This window comes from Wyeomyia smithii, chromosome 2 (assembly GCF_029784165.1).
Source record: "Wyeomyia smithii strain HCP4-BCI-WySm-NY-G18 chromosome 2, ASM2978416v1, whole genome shotgun sequence".
Classification (NCBI taxonomy): Eukaryota; Metazoa; Arthropoda; class Insecta; order Diptera; family Culicidae; genus Wyeomyia; species Wyeomyia smithii.
This window is the reverse complement of record NC_073695.1, coordinates 183,024,892-183,046,689: the sequence shown is the minus strand read 5'-3', so window position 1 is coordinate 183,046,689 and position 21,798 is coordinate 183,024,892. Positions and strand designations below refer to the sequence as shown.

Genomic DNA, 21,798 nt, shown 5'->3' with positions numbered 1-21,798 from the left:
TAGAATCAGAAGTATTTGATAAGTCGACACGATTTGGGATATTCGAAGAAGGGTTAATATTATGGGACATGTGATTGAAATACAATGTCATAAAACGGGTTTGAGAATTAAGTTCGATTAACCATTCAAAATTTTCAATCACAGGACGGTTCAAGACCTCACATTTGATAAGAATGCGAGAAGACAGGCTCCAGAAGCGGTTTTTCAATGGTAGTTCTCCAGCTAAGACCTCCAAACTCATCGTATGGGTCGACTGCATGCAACCCAAGGCGATACGCAAGCAACGATATTGTATTCGCTCCAGTTTGATCAAATGTGTGTTTGCTGCGGAGCGGAAGCAGAAACACCCGTACTCAATGACAGACAATATCGTTGTTTGGTAAAGCCTTATAAGGTCTCCTGGGTGGGCTCCCCACCATTGTCCGGTTATTGTACGAAGAAAATTCACTCTTTGTTGACATTTTTTCATCAGATACCTAACGTGACAACCCCAGGTGCCTTTAGAGTCGAACCAGACACCAAGATATTTGTGTACCAAAACCTGAGAAATCGTTTTACCCATTAATTGTGTTTGAAGCTGAGCAGGTTCATGCTTCCTAGAAAAAACTACTATCTCAGTCTTCTCCGGAGAGAATTCGATACCTGGCTGTAAAGCCCAAGCAGACAAATTGTCCAAGGTATCTTGCAATGGTCCTTGCAAATTGGCAGCTTTGGCTCCTGTAACAGAGATTACACTGTCGTCTGCAAGTTGTCTTATCGTGCATGAATTTGCCAGACATTCGTCGATGTCATTTACATAAAAGTTGTAAAGAAGGGGGCTTAAACATGAGCCCTTGGGAAGACCCATGTAGCAAATGCGAAAAGTTGCCAAAGCGCCGTGCGTAAAATGCATGTGCTTTTCGGACAACAAATTGTGCAAAAAATTGTTCAAAATTGGAGAAAATCCTTGTCGGTGAAGTTTACCCGAAAGAATGTCAATAGAAACGGAATCAAAAGCCCCCTTTATGTCCAAGAACGCAGACGCCATTTGTTCTTAGCGAGCATACGCCAGCTGAATATCTGTTGAAAGCAGCGCAAGACAATCATTCGTCCCTTTGGCACGGCGGAAGCCAAATTGAGTATCTGATAGTAGACCATTTGATTCGACCCAGTGGTCTAAACGACGGAGTATAATTTTTTCCATCAATTTCCGGATACAGGATAGCATTGCAATCGGCGTATAAGAGTTGTGATCAGAAGCTGGTTTCCCTGGTTTTTGGATGGCGATCACCTTCACTTGCCTCCAATCCTGCGGTACAATGTTTTGCTCCAGGAACTTATTGAACAAGTTTAACAAGCACCTCTTGGCATTGCCGGGTAGATTCTTCAACAAGTTGAATTTGATTCTATCTACCCAGGTGCGTTATTGTTACAGGACAGGAGGGCAACTGAAAATTCTGCCATCGTAAAAGGTGATTCTATCGCGTCGTGACCCGCAGACGTATCGCGAACAAAGTTTTGCGCAGGAACAGAGTCCGGACATACTTTCCTGGCAAAATCAAATATCCACCGACTTGAAGACTCCTCGCTTTCGTTGACCGTTACGCGATTCCGCATTCTTCGGGCTGTGTTCCAAAGAGTGCTCATCGATGTCTCCCTCGACGTCTCGTTCACGAACCGACGCCAATATCCGCGTTTCTTTGCTTTAGCCAGGCTCTTAAGCTTGGTATTAAGCTCCGAATACCGTATATAGTCGTCGGGTATACCTCCCTTCTGGAAGGCCAAAAACGCGTCGGATCTTTGCGTGTAGACATCGGAGCACTCTTTGTCCCACCACGGAGTTGGAGGCCGCTCTTTGATCGTTACGCCGGGATATTTCTTCGTTTGGGCTTGCAATGCGGCGTCGAGGATTAAGCCCGCGAGGAGGTTGTATTCTTCAAGTGGTGAGTGATGTTGAATCGACTCGACCGCTTTTGAAATCATTTCCTCGTATAACTTCCAATCGACATTCCGTGTGAGGTCATACGGAATGTCAATTGGTCGCATGCGAGTTGAACCGTTAGTAATTGAAATAAGAATAGGCAGATGGTCGCTACCGTGAGGATCGAGGATTACCTTCCATGTGCAATCCAACCGTAGCGACGTCGAACATAAGGATAGATCCAAAGCGCTTGGGCGCGCTGGAGGTTTCGGGATACGTGTCATTTCACCGTTGTTCAAAATAGTCATGTCGAAGTCATCGCAAAGGTTATAGATTAAAGAGGAGCGGTTATCATTGTAGGGGAAACCCCAAGCCACACCATGAGAGTTGAAGTCTCCCAAAATCAAACGTGGCGAGGGAAGAAGTTCTATTAAATCAAAGAGCAACCGTTGCCCAACCTGTGCTCTGGGAGGAATATATATTGAGGCAATACAAAGCTCTTTACCTTGTATTGTCATTTGACATGCGACAACTTCGATGCCTGGAATCGAGGGGAGGTTAATACGATAGAAAGAATAGCACTTTTTAATCCCTAAAAGTACTCCTCCATATGGGGTGTCTCGTTCAAGGCGAATAATATTAAAATCATGGAAGTTGAGATCGATATTTGAAGTAAGCCAAGTTTCACAAAGGGAAAATGCATCGCATTTGTTTCTATTTATTAAAACTTTAAATAAATCCATGTTTGGTAAAATACTTCTACAATTCCACTGTAAGACAGAGATAGAATCCTTCGTATACGCAGATGAATTAGGCATCGAAGGATACAATCGCTGCAAGGAGGGGCCATTGGGCAGTCAACTGCTTCAAAAATGATCTAACTGTTGGGAGGAATGCTTTAAGAAAAATTTTAATTGGATCGGGTACATTGAAAGTTTCAAAAATCCAGTCCACAATGTCAGAAAATTTCACTAATCCAGAGTTTGTTTCATCAACTGGGAGTGCAAAAGGAACAACTGGGGTTTTAGATGTTCCTGGCAGTGCTGGGAACTCCTTCTGGGACTTTAAATTTGCAAGCCCAGGAGGAGTTTGCTTCGGTTTTTACGCAGCACTGTTTGGTTTGTTTGTAACTTTCATTTCACTTTGGGAAATCCTCTTTGGGACCTTTTCGGGGAAGTTTAGGAGAGGAAATATTTTTCCTCTTTCTAGACGCCCCAGGATTGGCATAAGTTGTTCCCGCTGGTGAATCGTCAGAATCGGTTTCATCAGAGGACAACAGATCAAAGGGGTTCGATGTTATGGTAGAAGTGGTCACGGTCTTCTTCAGCATCTCAGCGTAAGATTGCTTTGAACGCTCCTTAAGTGACCGCTTGATTTTATCTCTGCGCTGCATGTACACCGGGCATGTGGAGAGCTCATGCTGATTTTCCCCGCAGTGAATACATTTTTCAGCATTTACACTGCAAGAATCGTCCGCATGAGTTTCTCCACACTTGCTACATCGTGCCTTATTGCAGCAGTAGGCGGCTGTGTGGCCTAGCTGCTTGCAATTGGTGCAATTCATAACACGGGGTACATACAATCGCACAGGCAGACGAACCCGATCGATCGAGACGTGGCTAGGGAGAGCAGATCCGGCAAACGTAACACGAAACGAGTCTGACGGAGTGTACACTTTTGTGCCGTTGACAACAGACACAGACCGCAATTGCTTGCAATCTATGATCTATACTTTTACGTCGTGACACAAAGCATTTTTGAAGCAGCCAAAACCGCTTGCCAAGATACACTCGACCGACAGACTCGAATCGGTTATGACACCGTCGATCTCCACGTCTCGTGCGGGTATATAAACGCGATACTCGCGTGTGAAAAGCTCGGAGCGAGCAATAGCGTTGGCCTGTTCCAGGTCGCTGACCACGACACGGAGCTTGTTGGGTCTGACCTTGGAGATTTCGGTCACGGCCTTGTACCCCTCCGTCAGGTCTTTCGAAATCTGCAGGATGTTAAACGGTTTCGATTTCGGTCCTGCTTTTGGCCGAAAGATAACAGTAAAGCTGCCCTGAGATCCGTCCGGGTAAAGCCTGGGGCGAGGGGGGACTGGAGAATTAACAGAGGAAGGGTTGGCAGGAGGGACAGGGTCGGAGGGGTTCGGGGATGGTGGCACGGGAGGCGAGGGATCTACATCCATCCCGCTAAATCTAGCGCACTAGCGCCGACAGAACACGTACCTCTTTACTTCTCCTTTCAGCAGGGTTGGTTGTCCGAACGGTCGAAGCTGCAGCCGTTACAGCCAGCAGCACCAATACAGCAGCTCCAAACAGCCACCAGCAGCGAGCCGGGTGTGTGATCACTCAGCACAGCGACACAACTCGCTGTCAACTGTTGGCTTCTTCTTTTTCCTCCTTTGTGTTGAGATTCTCGTCCACTGCTGTAGCACAAATCACTTAGCAGCCAAATCGGCTTATGCACCAGCAAACAGCCACGATGCGAAACAGTTGCACAAAGGCGGGCGACCTTGAACCTTCACTCGACCAGGCAAACAATGCCAACACTTGCTCGCGCGTCTTTTGTTTTATATTCTATCGGAGCGATCACCAAACACATCCGATACTGATGCGTGTTCGGCACAGAATGATTTAAATTATGTTGAGGCCACATATATCGATCAAAGCAGGTATAGTTTTGAATAGTCTTTGAATTTCTCTTCTTTCCATAACTTTTGAGCCACATATCAAATTGTTATGAAGTTTGTTGTTTGTAAGTTTGAGAGATGACTCGTTCGTATGACACTAGTTATGTTCAAATAAGTCATATAATCTTTGAGATAATAAACTTTCGTTGTTTTTTTAACAATTTAATACATAACGGTTGCTTAAGTTCGATTATAATCAAATGAAATGGGAACGTGTAGGGCAGCCAAACTTTGAAACCACGTGTTCAATCATAATTCATCAGTTAACCCTTAACTAGCCCGCTCATCTGATAATAATAATCAAATCGGTTGTGTACTTTCTGAGATAATGAAGTTTCGTGATTTTCACAAGTCGGCACATTACAAATGAAGTTACAGTTCGATTACAGTATAATTCAATAGGGTCTTCTGAGGCAGCTAGACCATTCATTCGACACTAATTTTGTGGAAATCGGGTCGGCCATCTCTGAGAAAAGTGAGTGAGTCCAAGTAGTCTCCGGAATATGTTCCTTTGCATAGCTGGATTTCACATTTTTAAACATAACAGGCAAAGTAATAGTCCGATTGCAAAACAAATCAATAGGGTCTTATGGGGCAATTAGACCTTCCATTTGACACTGACTTTATGAAAATCGGTACAGCCATCTCTGAGAAACATGAGTGAGATTAAACAGTCTTCAGAACACGTTTCTTATCATAACTTTTGAACCACGAGTTCAATCTTTATGAAATTCAAAACTTAAGGGTTTTCTAAGTAGCCCGTTCTTTTGAGACCAATGTTGTTCAAATCGGTTGTGTAGTTTCTGAGATATTGATGTTTCATGATTTTCACATTTTTAAACATAACCTCTAAACTAAAATCCGATTACAATAAAATTCAATAGGGTCTTATGGGGCAACAAGACCTTTCATTTGCAATTAATTTCATGAAAATCGGTCCAGCCATCCCTGAGAAAAGTGAGTGAGAATAAAAATCTGCACCTACACACACACACACATACACACACACATACAGAAAATGCTCAGCTCGTCGAGCTGAGTCGAGTGATATATGCCATTCGGCCCTTTGGAGCATTTTTAAACTTTCGGTTTTGCAAATGATTGCTATACCTTTCTAGGAGAAAGGCAAAAATAAAGATGAGAAATTGCTAGTGGAATTTAAAGATGTGAAATTGCTAGCATATGTTCATGCTAAGTAAAATAAAGCCTAAATGCTGTCATTTTGCTGTCGGAATTATTATGTAACTAAATTGATTCATATTGACTCTTACTTAAAGATAATGCTATCGACTCGGCGTCTTTAATTGTAAATATTCCTGCCAATTGATTCTGCATAAATCCTTCATGTAATCAATAATACTGTTTGGAGTGAAAACTGAATGCCTCATCAAGCTTGGAAAAAATCTACTTTTACTATTGATAAGGCTATTTAGTTCACCTTTCCTTCATCATAAAGTTAACGAATTCCAGTGGCATGTTGAAAGACCAAAATAATAGAGTGATAGCAGTAAGTTCTATTACGAGATTTTTCATAAAAAGTTGTGCTAAGATGCAAATATAAAGAGCTCAGCTTTTGTACTTCGCAAAGTCATAGAGCTCATTACGCTTAGCAAAAGGAGTCGCTAAGCTGATAAATTGAGAACCACTGAACTGGAGGCTTTTTTATTTTTCAAAAAGGCTCTTCTGGTTTGAACGATGACTTGAAATCCATTTTACGATAGTTGTCTATCAAAGAAAGGACCATCCTCTACTGGCTTGATTTTGAAAACTATTGTGTTTTTCAATACTATTTATCTTTTTTTAAAGAAACTCTACCAATGCGAAATTTCGCAACGCAATTGATCTTATTGATATTGTTCCCTTCGTTTCTGGAGTGGCCTGTAGAATGACCTAGTACGACTGACTATTGATATGACTAAGTTGATATGGTTTCGGGAACCGGGATAATACCTACTGACCGATGCCAATTTGCAAAGATGGCGAGTTCTGGTGTCTGGAAAAAAGCCTAAAATGACCAAATATCATTCAATATTGATATCACCGTAATCGGGATAGTTCTCAGAGCCCGCAGATCAACTCCAGACGCCATTTGGAAATCCACGGTGGTCAAAAAAAAATGGTCAAATACCATCCAATATGGCTATCTTGTGATCTGGGACACCCAGTAACAGGATACGAATTTCAGACAACATTATAGATTCCAAGATGGCCATTTTTTTCTCCGCATCCAATTTAACATTGAAGGCATGGGAATTCTGAGATGATTTCACATATTTATATTTCCAAACGATTGTGATTAATTTATAGTCATTGCAAATGCATTGATATTTATTACATTTAAACTGAAAAGGCAAATTGTTTGAAATGTTTTTTTTAAAGGGGGGGATTTGTTAGTAGCTTAAGTATTTATGATAAATATAAGTAAATAATGAGTATGTGTGTTTAATTACAAATGGTGACTTATCAACACTGTTAGAAATTTGTAATTTTAATTATTAAGATTTGTGTGCTTTCGCAATTAGAACTTATCATTCGTAGGGATTTAAACCTACTTGTCAAAAAAGGGGAACTCTCCCACCCGGTTGTGATATCGGGTTCGATTCCCGATCATGTCGAGGATCTTTTCAAGCTGGAAATTTTCTCGACTCAGCACTGGGGCACGGTGTATCGTCGTACTTATCCTACACATGCAAAATGTGCCGAAAACAATATCGATAACGAATTCTCTCAACTAATCTAGTTAATCGAGACCGCATTAGCCCCCAGGCTAGCGTGCGATATTGTCTAATGTTTCAACACCAGTAAGTTTATGTAACTTGAGTGTACCAAACCAAGAAGGACGCTTTAGAATTATTTTCAGAATTTTACTCTGAATCCTTTGGAGCGTTTTCTTCCTTGTTGAACAGCAACTTGACCAGATCGGTACAGCATAAAGCATTGCTGGTCTAAAAATTTGTTTGTAAATCAAAAGTTTGTTCTTTAAACAAAGTTTAGAATTCCTGTTAATGAGAGGATATAAACATCTCGTATATTTGATGCACTTGGCTTGTTTACTCTCAATGTGCTCTTTGAAAATAAGTTTTTTATCGTAAATTATTCCCAAGTAGGGTAACCGCTCCTATATTCATCTCAGTACCTATATTCATCTCATCACGCCTTTTTGATCAATTAATCGTCAAATTTCACCATATTTTCAACGTAAAACTTTCAGCCACTTGAGAAAATCGAGAAGCAAATAGATTTCCTTTCAAAAAGTTGTAGAAATTTGTCGGTAAATTGGACAAATGAGAGAAATAAGATGGATATGGGTGCACCAAGCTGTTGAGATGAATAATGGAGCGATTACCCTACTTAACCTTGTCAGACCAACGTAAAATAACTCCATTTATTTTGACAACGAGATTATTGTTTGGCTTGAGGAAAGAAGCCTTTTGCGGAAAAATTATCATCAGAGTTTTAGAAGCATTGGGAGAGATTTTCCACTTTGACAAGTAGGAAAAAAAAACTATCTAACCTTTTCTGCATTCGACTGCATATGACACGAAGACTTTTTCCTTTTACGGAAATGCTTGTGTCATCGCAGAACAATGACTTTGCGCGTCCTGGAGGCAAATCAGGAAGATCTGAAGTGAATATGTTGTACAGGACTGGACCCAAGACTGAACCTAGAGGCACACCTGCTCTGACAGGATATCTATCAGATTTCAAAATCTGATAGACAACCTGTAGAGTTCGATCAGTAAGATTATTTTTTAAAACTTTGATTAGGAAAATTTGAAAATTAAAAATTTACAGTTCCGCAATCAAACCTTCATGCCAAACACTGTCGAATGCTTTTTCTATGTCTAAAAGAGCAGCTCCAGTGGAATAACCTTCAAATTTATTAGCTCGTATCATATTAGTAACTCTGAGCAATTGATGAGTATGCCCATGGCGAAATCCAAACTGTTCATCTGCAAAAATTGAATTTTAGTTGATGTGTGACATCATTCTGTTAAGAATAATTCTCTCAAACAGTTTACTTATTAAAGAAAGCAAACTGATTGGTCGATAACTTGGAACCTCAGCTGGATTTATATTGAAATTTTTAATAATTGATTTAATCTCATTCAAGCTAGTTTCAATTATTGCTGCAGGTAAAAAATTCTGGGAAGAAATTAAATCAAATTGACGTATGACTTCATTTTCAATTGGACTCATAAAATTCAAATTTGAATTATGAACACTCTCAAACTGCTGAGCAAGTCTTTGAGCCTTTTGTTCATTGGATACAAGAAAACGTTCACCATCTTTTAAAACTGGAATAGGCTTTGAAGGTTTTTTAAGAATCTTCGACAGCTTCCAAAAGGGTTTTGAATATGGTTTCAATTTTTCAACTTTAGTCTCAAAATTTTGATTTCTCAATTTCTCAAATAAATCCACAGACTAACTGACGTAACCTAGCTCCATCGCCACAAAAAACGTTCATTTCAAATTTTCAATCGAATAATCGTTTAAAATCTGTCTACGTGGTATGTGGATGGCCCCTAGGACTATTCGAAGACAAAATAGAATAGTATCCTGAAGGACAATCATTGAATAAAATTTGCCATTGGAATTACTTTGTGAATTATTCCATGATCGATGTTTAGCGTGAAAAACGCCGATTACAAAAAAAAATTTGAACGATTTCTGGTGAGTTTTTGTAAATCACCTTTAAAATAATTTTTGTTCTCGCGTGTGCATTGGAATGGTAAATATGCTGCAGCAATAAATAAAATCCCAAGTTCAGTTTAAACCTCAATTCCCAAAGTTTCAATAACTTTTAATGGGGAAGAGCACGATGTTTCATTCGGCGATGAATGATAATTGCAACTCCACCGCAGGATCCCTGAATCATATCATATCTATGAACCACGTAATTGGCATCATGTTTTAATTTGATGTTAGGTTTCAAAAATGTTCCAGTAACAAATGCAATGCACATTATTTACTGTTAAAAAATTAAAAAGCTCATTCTCTTTGGCTTTCAATGAGCGACCATTCCAATTTAATATTTTGATTGTTTTGTTTAAAATCATAGCTAAATTTTAAATTGGAAACAATTTTAATTGTAAAATTTGTTCCAATTTGTATGACTTCAAACATGGATTTTGCCTGCAACATGGCGTTCATAAGATCGAACATTGCCTGTTGCAGAAAAGAAAGTTTACCTGCCGTAATAGGCTACAGGCCAGGGAAACCAGATGTGCAGATTTGTCTGCAAAACGCAGATTTTTAGTGTCTGTGTGCAGATTTTTATTGCTTCGCAGATATTTGCAGATTTTCCATAGTTTCTGCAGATTTTTGTCAGAGTCTCCTTATATTTGCGCAGATTTTCTCAAAATGTGTGCAGATTTTCGCAGACTTTTGCCGACGCGAGCGAAATTTTCTCCAACCACGGATAGTTTTTTTTTAGATTTCAAGCAGATTTTTCCGGTTTTTCGAGCGGTTGCAGACATTTTTCAAAAACACCTGGCATCTCTGCTACAGGCAGTTGACGTTAGAAAAAATATTTTCGGTAGCAATGTTAGCTGTTTTTTTTTATTTTCTACAGTGTTTTGCTTACCTCCCGTATTAACGGTCATTCCCGAACTACCAACATTAGGCGGTATAATGTTCGAACTACCTGTAACCTGTGCACGAGTATGCAAAGGAGTAGAAAAACTCGGCGGTACCGGTACGCTTGGAGAATTTTGTTTTTAAGTTTGTTTTGATTGGGGAATTGGATTTTGTTTATCTTGCCTCGCCTTAACAATTGCTAAACGGACTAGGCATTGATAAAAATTTGAAATATGGTTGCCGATACAATTCGCACAGCGAAAATTTTTACTCTCTTTCACAGGACATGTGTCCTTTTTGTGTGAAGAGTCTCCACAAATAAGGCATTTCTGGTTCATGTTACAGAATTTTGAACCATGGCCATAACGTTGGCAAATACGGCATTGGGTGATATGCTTTTCACCTCCGCCAAACTTTCTATAAATTTCCCACTTTACACGCACATTATATAAAGCATGTGGTTTTTCAAAAAATTTTAAGTTGTTAACCTCACTGCGGTTAAAATGAATTAAATAATTAACTAGGGAAATTCCAGCTCTCTGACTGTTTTCGCCTCGTGATTTTTGTTTCATTAGAAAAACTTGGGTAGGGGCTATGCCAAGTAATTCTGTTAAAGTAAGTTTGATTGTTGGTGAGACCTTTCAAAACGACCTTGAACGGCTTTGCGCTCTTAGTGTCATATGTAAAAAGTTATTCATCTTTTCAGTTAAATACTGACTAAGACGATTACAACCCTTTATAGAGTAGGCTAATAAGCGGCATTCGCCTCTACAACCAATTTGATAAGTAACTTTAACGTCAGAAACAAACGTTTAAAGTTTCTTTTTGAAAATATTAAATTCAGAAGAAATAGTAACCACAATAGGTGGAACTTTCTCCTTTTTAAAAGAATTTACATTTTGTATACTTTCATTACTAATAACTTCCATTTCACCAGCTTCTTGCTCAGGCCAAATATCAAAAGGATTTTCACTGCAGACACTCGAATTGTCCGAGAGAGAATGCTTTTCTTTCTCCTCGCAGTGATGCGTGGTTTCTTTTTTCGCTCTGTCATTTCAGGATACGAAAAAAGTTAAAACAAATGTTATATTAAAAAGTAGGTAGTCTTGACAAAGTGTGATGCGAAATAAGTTTGAGGTAGTCTTTAAAAGACGCACTGACAAAACACAAACCTTGAAGCTATTAGCAATCAAAGACCAGTCCACAAGCAACCGAAAACACGTCTGATCTGTAGGACAGTTCAAGACGCACTGATGTTTGAAATGATTGGTTTAATCGGAATGAGAGCATTCAGTCCCTTGAACTTGCGTCAAAGTATCATGGCTTGTAATACATTGATTCCTAGTTGCTTTGTGACCCGTTTTTCTCATTACATAATTTTGGTTGGGTAATTCTTCCTATTATACTACTGATTACAATTAGTACAATCTGTTGATTTCCAAGAGCTTCGTTTCGAATAATAGCGAATTTCTTTATTCCACTGCGTCTGGGCAAATCTGCCGAGGAATAACGAAACGACATCGCGATTTACGACGCAAGTAAGAAAGAGATGCCAGAGAATTGTTTACGAACTAAGCCGAGGCGGGTTGAAGCTGACAAATTTTACGGTGCGCTTCGGGCATAACGCCAGGTTAATACTGGGTCAAAATCGAGCGAATAAAGAAAGGTTTTGACTACAGTTAGGTTGCTTCCAGGGCAAAACGAGGTTAGCTGGTAGAAAAAATAAATCCGCTGTACTAATGTTCAAATCGTCGACATCTTTGTTTCTCGTCGCCAGGATTACGCAGTTCTGAAGATTGAGTTCTGAACATTGCACTGAATTCCGGACGATATTCGGAAACACTTTCGTAATACGTTTTCCTTTCATCGATATTAAGCGACAAAAATATTGCGGATACGAAATTATTCAGACGAAAACCTTAACTGGTACTTTGCCATTGCCAATCGCTAACAATTGTCTTGGGATTTTCTGTAGTTATAACTTAAAAAATAAAAAGGTTCATTGTGCAAAACCATAACTTCAAGGTTGACTTACAACTACCTAAGGCTGTCCGTTACGCAACGCATTTAGCATTCTGTGATCGCAAGTGATAAGTTCGAAATAAACTCCTCCGATTCAATAATTCTTTAAATTAAAGACGCAACGATGACGATAAAGACGCCGTCTACGCGCAGCTGGAACGTGTATACAATAGCTACTCAAAACATGACATCAAAATTACTGGAGATCTCAACGCTCAGAACGGCAAAGAGGAGAAAATTACTCCGGGTATTGGGAAGTTCAGCGCATTCGACAAGGTCATACGTAGAACCATGTCTGCAGCAGCTGATGGTTAGAACCCGGAAACTGAACAGCTACCGAAGGAGTGGAAGGAGGGAGTAATATGCTCAATATACAAGAAGGGCGACAAGTTGGAATGTAAGAACTATCGAGCAATCACGATTCTCAACGCAGTCTACAAAGTAGGGGTACTGGGGGTAAGCCCGGCACTGAGGGTAAGACCGTCACCCCTAGGATTTTACTTTTAAACCCTTATTAACTATGTTTTGGAATACGTGAAGTGTTGGTATTTAATATTTTAGACATTTTAAGACACATCGAAGCCACCGTAAAACGTCAAACGTCAAAATAATAGACAAAACATACGCTACTGCAGCTGATGCGTAAACGGATGTGATTTTTCGTGAATGGAACTTAAGCTTTTATTCATTTGAAAAGACTAAAATAATTTTTCGTTGCTCTACAATTTATTGTCTGTATTGTCAGCAATCACAGGAATTCGATCTGAGGTAAATTGAAGCGATAAATTTGTAGAAATAATCTTTTTAAAAAAATGTGTGCTGTCGGGGTAACACCGTCACCCAGTGAGTGGGGTAAGCCCGACATGGTCTGAAGCTATTTGGATGTTACTGACACATATTTCTCATCTATAACCGATGTCTCGCTGGTAAATAAATTAATTAATTGACTTAGAACCATGCACTTAAGCTCTTCTGTGATTTAAGAAAGGTTCCAAGGGTTATTAGAGGTGTCAAATGTACTGAGTCAAGTCACAAAACTAACGGCTTTCCCGGTGGTATTTGAAATATGCTCCGGAGTGGTCAATGTGATCCTGGCTCCGATGAAACTAGTTAATAATATGATTTAAAGTGCCACATGATATTCTTGCCGAGTATCAAATTCTTTCATTGTTTATACATAATGTTCACCTGAACTTGTTCCGGCAATCTCCCCAGAACCAGCTAACTGACAACAACCAAAATCAACAGTAACATACAGAAATGTAAGATCTCTCATTCGTCGGTTTCCAAATTCAAATTGGTTCAGTTAATTCGAGTAAATTCATGAACAAACTTAGGTGCCGGTGTTACCCCCAAGGGGTGCCGGTTTCACCCGCACTGTTGCTAAACGTCGTTTTTACCTTAGTTTCAAAACTTTACTAATTCTTGTATTTCCTTAGGGGGGCGGGCTTACCCCCAGTACCCCTACTCTCTCAAATCATCTTTCGCCGCCTCTCGCCGCTAGCAAGAAGGTTCGTGGAAATTAGAGCTATGAAAAATTATGATTTCTATGCGAAACCAACAAGACTAATCGAGGCCACGATGGATGGTGTACAGTGCTGTGTGAAGATTTCTGGTACGTTATCAAGCCCGTTTGAAACACGCAAGGGACTTCGACAGGGCGACGGTCTTTCCTTTCTCCAGTTCAACGCGATCTTCAATAAATCCAGCCCGTTCATCTGCTTCGCTGACGACTTGAACCTTGTCGGAAGGACGTTTCAGTGATTAACACTGTAAATTTTACTAGTCTGGCGGAGTGGATCCGGGAACCAATTTAAACTGGTATAACGGGAACCAGTCAATGGAGATTCTATACGACTGGTTCCCGTTATAACAGTTTAAATCCACTCCGCCAGACTGTAAATATAGGGATTGTAGTTTCAGGTGGTTACTGAACAGTACACGAAGCTGAAAAATGAAGCAGAAAAGGTTGAATTGAAGGTAAATACGTCGAAGACCAAGTATCTGCTAGCAGTGGAACCCGAGCGCGATAGAGCTCGCCAGTAGCATAGTAATCATTAGAGATGAGTTCGAGGTATAGTCACTGTATACTGAACTAGTCTGGCGGAGTTGATTCGGGAACCAATTTAAACTGTTATAACGGGAACCAGTCAATGGAAATTTTATACGACTGGTTCGCGTTATAACAGTTTAAATTGGTTCCCGAATCCACTCCGTCAGACTGTGTATATAGGGAATGTAGTTCGAAGTGGTTAACGAATTCGTGTACCTCGGATCAATAATAATATCAAACAAAGGACTCAACAAGCCATTAATACCTGGCAAACTTCGCCCCGGATCAAGTGATGTATATGATGCAGACGTTTGTAAGACCGGTAGTCCTCTACGGGATCGAAAAAGAGGACAATGCTCAAGGAGGACTTGCAAGCACTAGTCGTTTTCGGACGACATGTCGTTAGGACCATCTTCGGCGGAGTATGTGCGGATAACGAGCCAAGTATTCACAAGTTTGAGTTCCCTTTTGAATATTAATTCATGAGTTAGGCAGAATTTTGTATTTTGTTTGTATGGGATTCCTCCCTTTGAAAGGAATGAGGTATGTCAACCAATCAGAGAAACATCTCCCGTACTCAGAAACCCTCACATATCAAATATGGCTGCATTCACTTGATTAGTTCTCGAGTTATGAAGAAATTTGTATTTCATTCATATGGTAGGCTGTCTTCAGAAAGGGGAGGAGTGGCGCACTGCCACAGAAATATTTTTTGCCCCCACCCCAACATGCCAACTTTTGTTCGATTTGGTTTGTAAGTTCTCGAGTTACGCAGAAGTTTATGTTTTATTTGTGTGGGAGCCATCGCTCCCAGAGACGGGAGTATTATACGCACACTACGATTAACGAATTCTTGTGTTTCCGTTTTGGAAATTTTCTCTCATAACTAAATGGGTTTTCTATCTTTTTCAGTTTTTCCTAAGGGGAGACAACTGGGTATAGATTTGCATCCACTTTGGGAACCACTCGCTGATTGGTTGAAATCAAAAACTCCGAGTGCGTTATCATTTATCATCATGTTTAGTTGTTTTTATTTATGTTTTTTTTATGATGTCACCCGTTATAAAATATTTTCAAGTGAGCATTCAAAATAAAGTACAAAGCGTATAATTACGGGTGTAGTAAGAGATCCGAATTAGATCATCACTTATATCAATTACCATAAGATCTAAAAGTGCGCAAGGAGTTAATACGGTTTTGCGTGAAGCTTAAGAACAGCACCGCTGCTCAATGTCGGAAGTACATAAAGAGTGTAGTGTAAGTTTTTTTCTACTTTTGAGTCCGTTCTGGATTAAGGGGTTTTATACCTTTTTAGTTTTCAGAAAACCGAAAAAAAATTTATTGCATTATCTTCAAATGCAACATCTTGAGAACATTTTCACGAATTTTCATAAAGATCTGAGCAAAAGGGAGAAAGTTAGAACGATTTGCAGCGCGCCACGCCACCGCCGCATAAGCTAAACTTGAAACTTTACACGCAATTATCTCGGAATAGTGTTTTCAAAAAAATGACTTTGCCGTGATCCTGATTGCGGGAAAACTACTGAACCGATTTCCTTCATCTATTCTATTACATTTTCGTTTTTAAATTCACCGATCTTTGAACGATCGCTTTTTGAAACGTATAGTTACATTTTGCGGCAAAAAAAAATTTAATGCAATTTTTAGCGCTTAAAACGTGCTTTTTTTTGGAAAAACGTTCCCGTTTGCACTAAAAACAAAATACTCTTAAAAGCGATAGTTCAAGGACACGGCACACTCCTAAACTAATGAAATAATATGAGTTTTTTGTGTTCAGTTGACCCGCTGAGTCTCTATCAGGATCACCGCAAGCCTCTGCAAAAAAAAGCGTTTCGGGGAAACGGCCATTACTCCAGTAATAATTGGTATATCTCAAAATCAAACGTATTTTGTTGTTGTTGATAAACTGTACTTTCAGAAAAAATTTAAAAAAAAAATCAAACTTTCCTCATTTTTCTCGATCAAAAAGGTATATAACCCCTCAAGTTCAGGCATATTGCTTGTGCGGAGAGTACAATTCAGATGGGTCAATGAATGAATCATAATCATTGATGGATGACACGTTTGATTTTAAGGATATTAGAGATGCAGATTTCCCGGCAACCCCCAGACGGTAAAACTATCGCCTTCAGGGGGAATTGTGCATAATGATGATAAAAAGCATAAAAATATTCAAGTATTTTCCGAGTAAATGCCATCACTTATGAAAAATACAACATGCCCGGGATCAACGAGGTGGGTGAGGAAGAAGAGTAAGAAGTCAGATGTCTCCCCTTAGAGTTTTTCCATCTTTTTTTTGCGTGTCAACCCGACGTAGACCACGACGAACAAAACAAAAAATAAGAATCTTGCGGTCTTAACTTTTTCTGACTTTTAAATTTTATTAGTGCCATCAAATACTAGAATAAAATAATAAAGAACTATCATTACACAGTGGTCGATTTAGTGGTATTTAATTTTTTGTGCAAAAACAGCTGTTGTTAGGTTAATAGTATATCTGAAAGATATTTTGTGTTTAAAAAGGCGCTTCTTTATAGAAAATAAAAATTAGGGTGGCTTCATTTTTATCAAAAATAGCAAAACTAACTTTTTTTGCTGATAAAGATACGGTTCTTTTTAGTTCAGAGGAGTTGTAGATCCATTTATTCTAAACAACTTTGCCGAAGAAAGATAGTCTCTATCTTGCATAGTTTTCACGGTACGATGAATTTAATATAGCAAGTTAGGGTGTCGCTGAAAAATTTAGTTTTTTCGATGTAACTTTTTTATTTTTGATTCTATTAAAGCTTGGTCTTCTAACAGTTTTTAGGTCTTTTTGAGGTGCATATTTTCTCTGAATACTGGAAAGCACTATCTCATTCACAAGAAAAGTTATTAGGTTTTTCGCTTTCGAAATACGCCCTTTTCAAATGTTTGTATTTACTTAAATAGCAAACACAAACTAAAACTATTGATTGCGTTTGAAAGGTCGTACTTTTCTGTATATAATATCTAAAATCTGGAGGGTGGATATTTTTCTATCTCAAATAAATCCAATTTGAACTTTGCGGTTTTGGTTGGATTTCTCGATATATGTCACATGCATGCTACTTTTTTTTGTAGTTGATCGGTCTATATCACTAAACCAATCCAAACGTAAGATCATAATTAATAAGGTGTTTTTTAATAGTTTTATGACTCATGAGAGCTGTTTACATAGAAGTTTGCAACACTCAACAGTATATTTTTATGTTCTGTCTGTGTTGTGCACAATCGGTACAAAATAATGGTCAAAAACATGTTATAGAAAAATTGGATTTTCTCACGCATCTTTATAACAGCGCATTTTCTTTATATATCAAATGAAAGCTCTTGAGTTGCACTACGAAACGTATTGTTTGAAGTTTAATCCTAGATCTGTTGATGAGAAAAAAACAGCTGTGAAAATCACCATTTTTTTTAGAAAAATGCAAATTTCTCAGCATGTATCCTCGACAGCAACTTCCAATAGCCTATTTTTTGTTCCTTTTATAGAGTAAAACAAACATGCCAATTTTCATGGAAATCGGTTCAGTTAAATTAAAGTTATAGCAATTTTACTTTTTTAGCAGTTTTTTGACATTAATTTTTGGCGAGCTTTTTTACCCCACTTACCCCTTTCAGAAAAACTGATAATATGCAAAACATTTCTCTATTATATAGATAAACAAACCCTTAAAGTTTCAGCCAAATCGGAGAAAATCGATACAACCTCCCTTGTAAAGGTGGTTGCGGTTCTCGCAGGGCCGGATTTAGAAGCTGGGGGGCCCGGGGCAAATTTGTTTGTGAGGCCCTCTTTTCTTGAAACATTTTGAGGTAACGTTCTGGAAGGTGACGAGCAAAAAAAAAAGGTCGCCCTAGGTCTAGGGGGGCCCCTTCAATCGGGAGGCCGGGGCATTTGTCCCCTTTGCCCCCCCCTCAAATCCGGGCCTGGGTTCTCGCGAACTGGCTCTTAAAGTTGCGATTGCATGCAAATTTGAAAAAAAATTGAATAATAAAAATCATCGCTTTGGTGTTAAAAACAATAGTGGAAAGTTGGATAATAAAAAAAACAGGGCGCTCCCGGTCATGATAGAATACAATATGATGTCATTTTTTTAGATATTCTGATCTCAGAAGCGCTGTTATGCTACAGAACTAAGAAATGAATCTTATTCATTACCCTGCTCACTGCAGTTACTAAATCATTGCTCGTACTATTGCTGGTAATATAAATCTCTACACGTGTTGGAAACTCACCTTGGTCATGCGTCGGCGGCTCTAAAAGACCACCTGTAATATAATATAAATATTATCGTGTGGTTTAGGGACGGCTACATAGGACTGACACGCAATTTACGGCAGATAAATACAACTTCGGTTGATATAACGTACCTAGATCGATGGGGTTATAGTCTGGAACATTCAACTTGAAAATGTCCGACGAACAGAAAAATGTTAATTCATGGTTATAGATAGTACACCTGAATGAGTCAATATCTAAGCAATTTATGGGAAACCACAAAATCGTTATCTTGATGTGCAAAAAAATACCCTATTGGACACATCATTGTGATTTCTGAACTAAAATCATAAAGTTTTCAATGATTATTTTTGATGATTGAGTGCATTTTTGAGAGTTGTTTTTTGATTTGAAATTGGATTACTCATTATATGCACTATTTCCTTCTACGGTGATAGTATAATCGTCATTCCACACGTCCATGTCATCTCGAGCTGCGATGCTGGTCTAAAAAGCTAGTCGTATGTTCGAATCACGGCTCGAGACAAACTGTGAGTGGCAGTTGGATCGTGCTGTCAAGTTCTGATTGCAGAATGTAGCATTATCAAAAAGAAGAACAAGACACTATTTTTACTATTTATAAAATGAAATATAAAAATAAACTAAAAAAGATGTGTAACAAAAAATCTAATATATGCATTTTGTTACTCTTTCGTTTACAGAAAAACGCTCAACATGCCTATAGTGAACATTCTAAAACGAGCCTCCAGTTACATCTTGGGCAGTGACGAGGATGGCGAAGAAAGCAACGAATTGGTGTACGAAGATAACGAAGTTTTGTTCTGCAAGAACAACATTTGCGTCCACCCTCCGGCCATTGTTCGCCAGGAGTCCGATATTCTACACTATCCTGGCTATCTGACCGTAACTACGAAAACCTTCATCGACCAGTATAACAATGCCAAAAGACCAACACTGTTCCTGACATGGATACCCAACTCGACTCTACGAAAATGTCCTTCGACGGTAGAAAATGTAACGTTCTTTCGAACCAGCAACTTGAGCGAGAGCAGATTGAGAGCTCATCAGCAGGAAGAGCACAAGCTGCAGCATGACCCGACACAGAAAGATGCCACTAATCAGACGCAGGCCTCGAAAACTGATATTGGCAATCCGAAAGTAGAGAAAAATGGAGAAAATCCCTTCACAGCCGCTCTGCGGATTGCTAATACGAACCCATTTCTGGAACCATACAATGAGACTATTGCTCAAAATTCTACCGACGTAAAGTCCATGAACTGTTCCGACTACTCCGAAACGATCAGTATAAGTTCTAGTTCAGATAAGGCAAGCCTGTGTAACAGTAACGAATACAGCCGCGAGGATGTTCACGATGACGAAGAAGATGAAGGAATTATGACATCGGATACTCACATGTCCACCAGTGTAGTGGAAGAAACGGCCGAGGAGCAGGAATTGAAAACCGAGCTTCAACCATTACTTGAGTCTGAGGAATCTAAAACGAACAGCGGTATCAAGACGTTATCAACACAGACCTCGCTAACGTCGGTAAATATCACGATCGCGAGTCCGCATATTCAAAACTTGGACATCTCGCCACCGGAAGCGGCATTGTCACAGAATGAACGCTTTATGCGATCGCTATCGATTTCGTCCAACGACGAGAACAATCCGAACTGGATGTCACCAGAATTGCTCGCATACAAGCACAATCTGGCCTTTCCGGAGAGTGCTTCTGCTTCGCCGATCGTAAACCGAAAGATTCCACTGAAATGCCGAAGGTATGTGTACCCAGTGGAGAATCACAAGATTTTCTTGGTTGAACAAAGAGATAACTGCTAATAAATATTTACGTGTAATGATTTTCAGATTCTCGGTGGATTTAAGCCAAATGCGAGCCCTCCGATTATTTTTCAACGATGAAAACTGTACGTCCGGTCAGCTGGTGATTGCTTCACGAGAATCTCAGTACAAGATTCTTCATTTTCATCACGGTGGGCTGGATCACCTTGCACAAGTGCTGCACCAGTGGCATTGTCTATTGCACAACATCAAATTAGCACCAGGTAAATCCGTAGAAAAAAAAAACTTTTTCAAGAGTGATCAATTTTTTTTGTCGATTATCTAGGACAAGACGAGCCGAATTTACCCTATCGACAGTTCATGGTGTGTCGTCCGGAGGTTCGAAAAGCTGAACTACATCCGGAAGAAGGCAAAGTGAACAGGATAACCACTGACTACTTCTATGGAACGCTGCTGAACGAAAAGGGACAAATCGAAGATGATCTACAACTTCGCAAGTGTGTGTTTTTCGGAGGATTGGAGAAAAGCCTACGCAAAACAGTGTGGCCTTTCTTGCTTCATTGTTATAGCACTAATTCTACCTTCGAAGATCGTGCTGCTTTAGCGGAAATCCGACGCCAGGAATACGAGGAAATCACCAGACGACGGCTGTATTCAATGTCACCAGAAGCACAGGCGCAGTTCTGGCGCACGGTTCAATGCGTCATAGAGAAGGACGTTGTTCGTACGGATCGCGGTAATCCGTTCTTTGCTGGAGAGGACAATCCGAACATTGATACCATGAAAAACATACTGCTTAATTATGCTTTCTACAATCCGGGCATGTCGTGAGTGTCTTTTGTCAGTTTATGCAAGGCTCTACAAGATACCAAGATTTTTTAACTTTCAACAGATACACACAGGGAATGAGTGATCTACTGGCTCCGGTGTTGTGTGAAATCAAAAGCGAGTCTGAAACATTCTGGTGCTTCGTTGGACTAATGCAGCGAGCGATTTTTGTCTGCACACCTACTGACAACGATATCGATCGTAATTTGGTAATAATTCTCATGCTACTAATTGTATTTGTATTTGAAGCTTATTTTACCATGTATTTTTAAGTGTTATCTGCGGGAATTGATACGACTGATGGTTCCTAGCTTCTACAAACATCTTCAGAAGCATACCGATGCGATGGAAATGCTATTCTGCCATCGCTGGATTCTACTGTAAGTTAATTGTTTTATATTTTATAGTATTTCCTGCCTTACTAAAATTTGGTGTTATCCTAGCTGCTTCAAACGAGAATTTACGGAGGCCGTGGGGATACGCATGTGGGAGGCATGCTGGTCAAACTATTTGACTGATTATTTCCACCTGTTTCTTTGCCTAGCTATTATTGCCGTTTATGCCGATGACGTTATTGCTCAAGATCTTCGCACCGATGAAATGCTTCTGCACTTTAGTTCGCTTGGTAGGTATCA

At 39.5% G+C, this 21,798-nt stretch overlaps 1 protein-coding gene across 1 annotated transcript in view; it reads left to right on the top strand.

Moving 5' to 3' along the window:
• LOC129725553 (TBC1 domain family member 16) overlaps window positions 1–21,798 on the top strand; it is a 30,405-nt gene that overhangs the window by 7,161 nt on the left and 1,446 nt on the right. Inside the window, exons 2-7 of the mRNA XM_055681536.1 lie at window positions 19,234–20,313; window positions 20,402–20,598; window positions 20,661–21,162; window positions 21,228–21,372; window positions 21,437–21,543; window positions 21,607–21,788. Of these exons, the coding sequence (XP_055537511.1) occupies window positions 19,247–20,313; window positions 20,402–20,598; window positions 20,661–21,162; window positions 21,228–21,372; window positions 21,437–21,543; window positions 21,607–21,788 (2,200 nt within the window). The 5' untranslated portion in view covers window positions 19,234–19,246. The remainder of the gene's footprint in view (window positions 1–19,233; window positions 20,314–20,401; window positions 20,599–20,660; window positions 21,163–21,227; window positions 21,373–21,436; window positions 21,544–21,606; window positions 21,789–21,798) is intronic.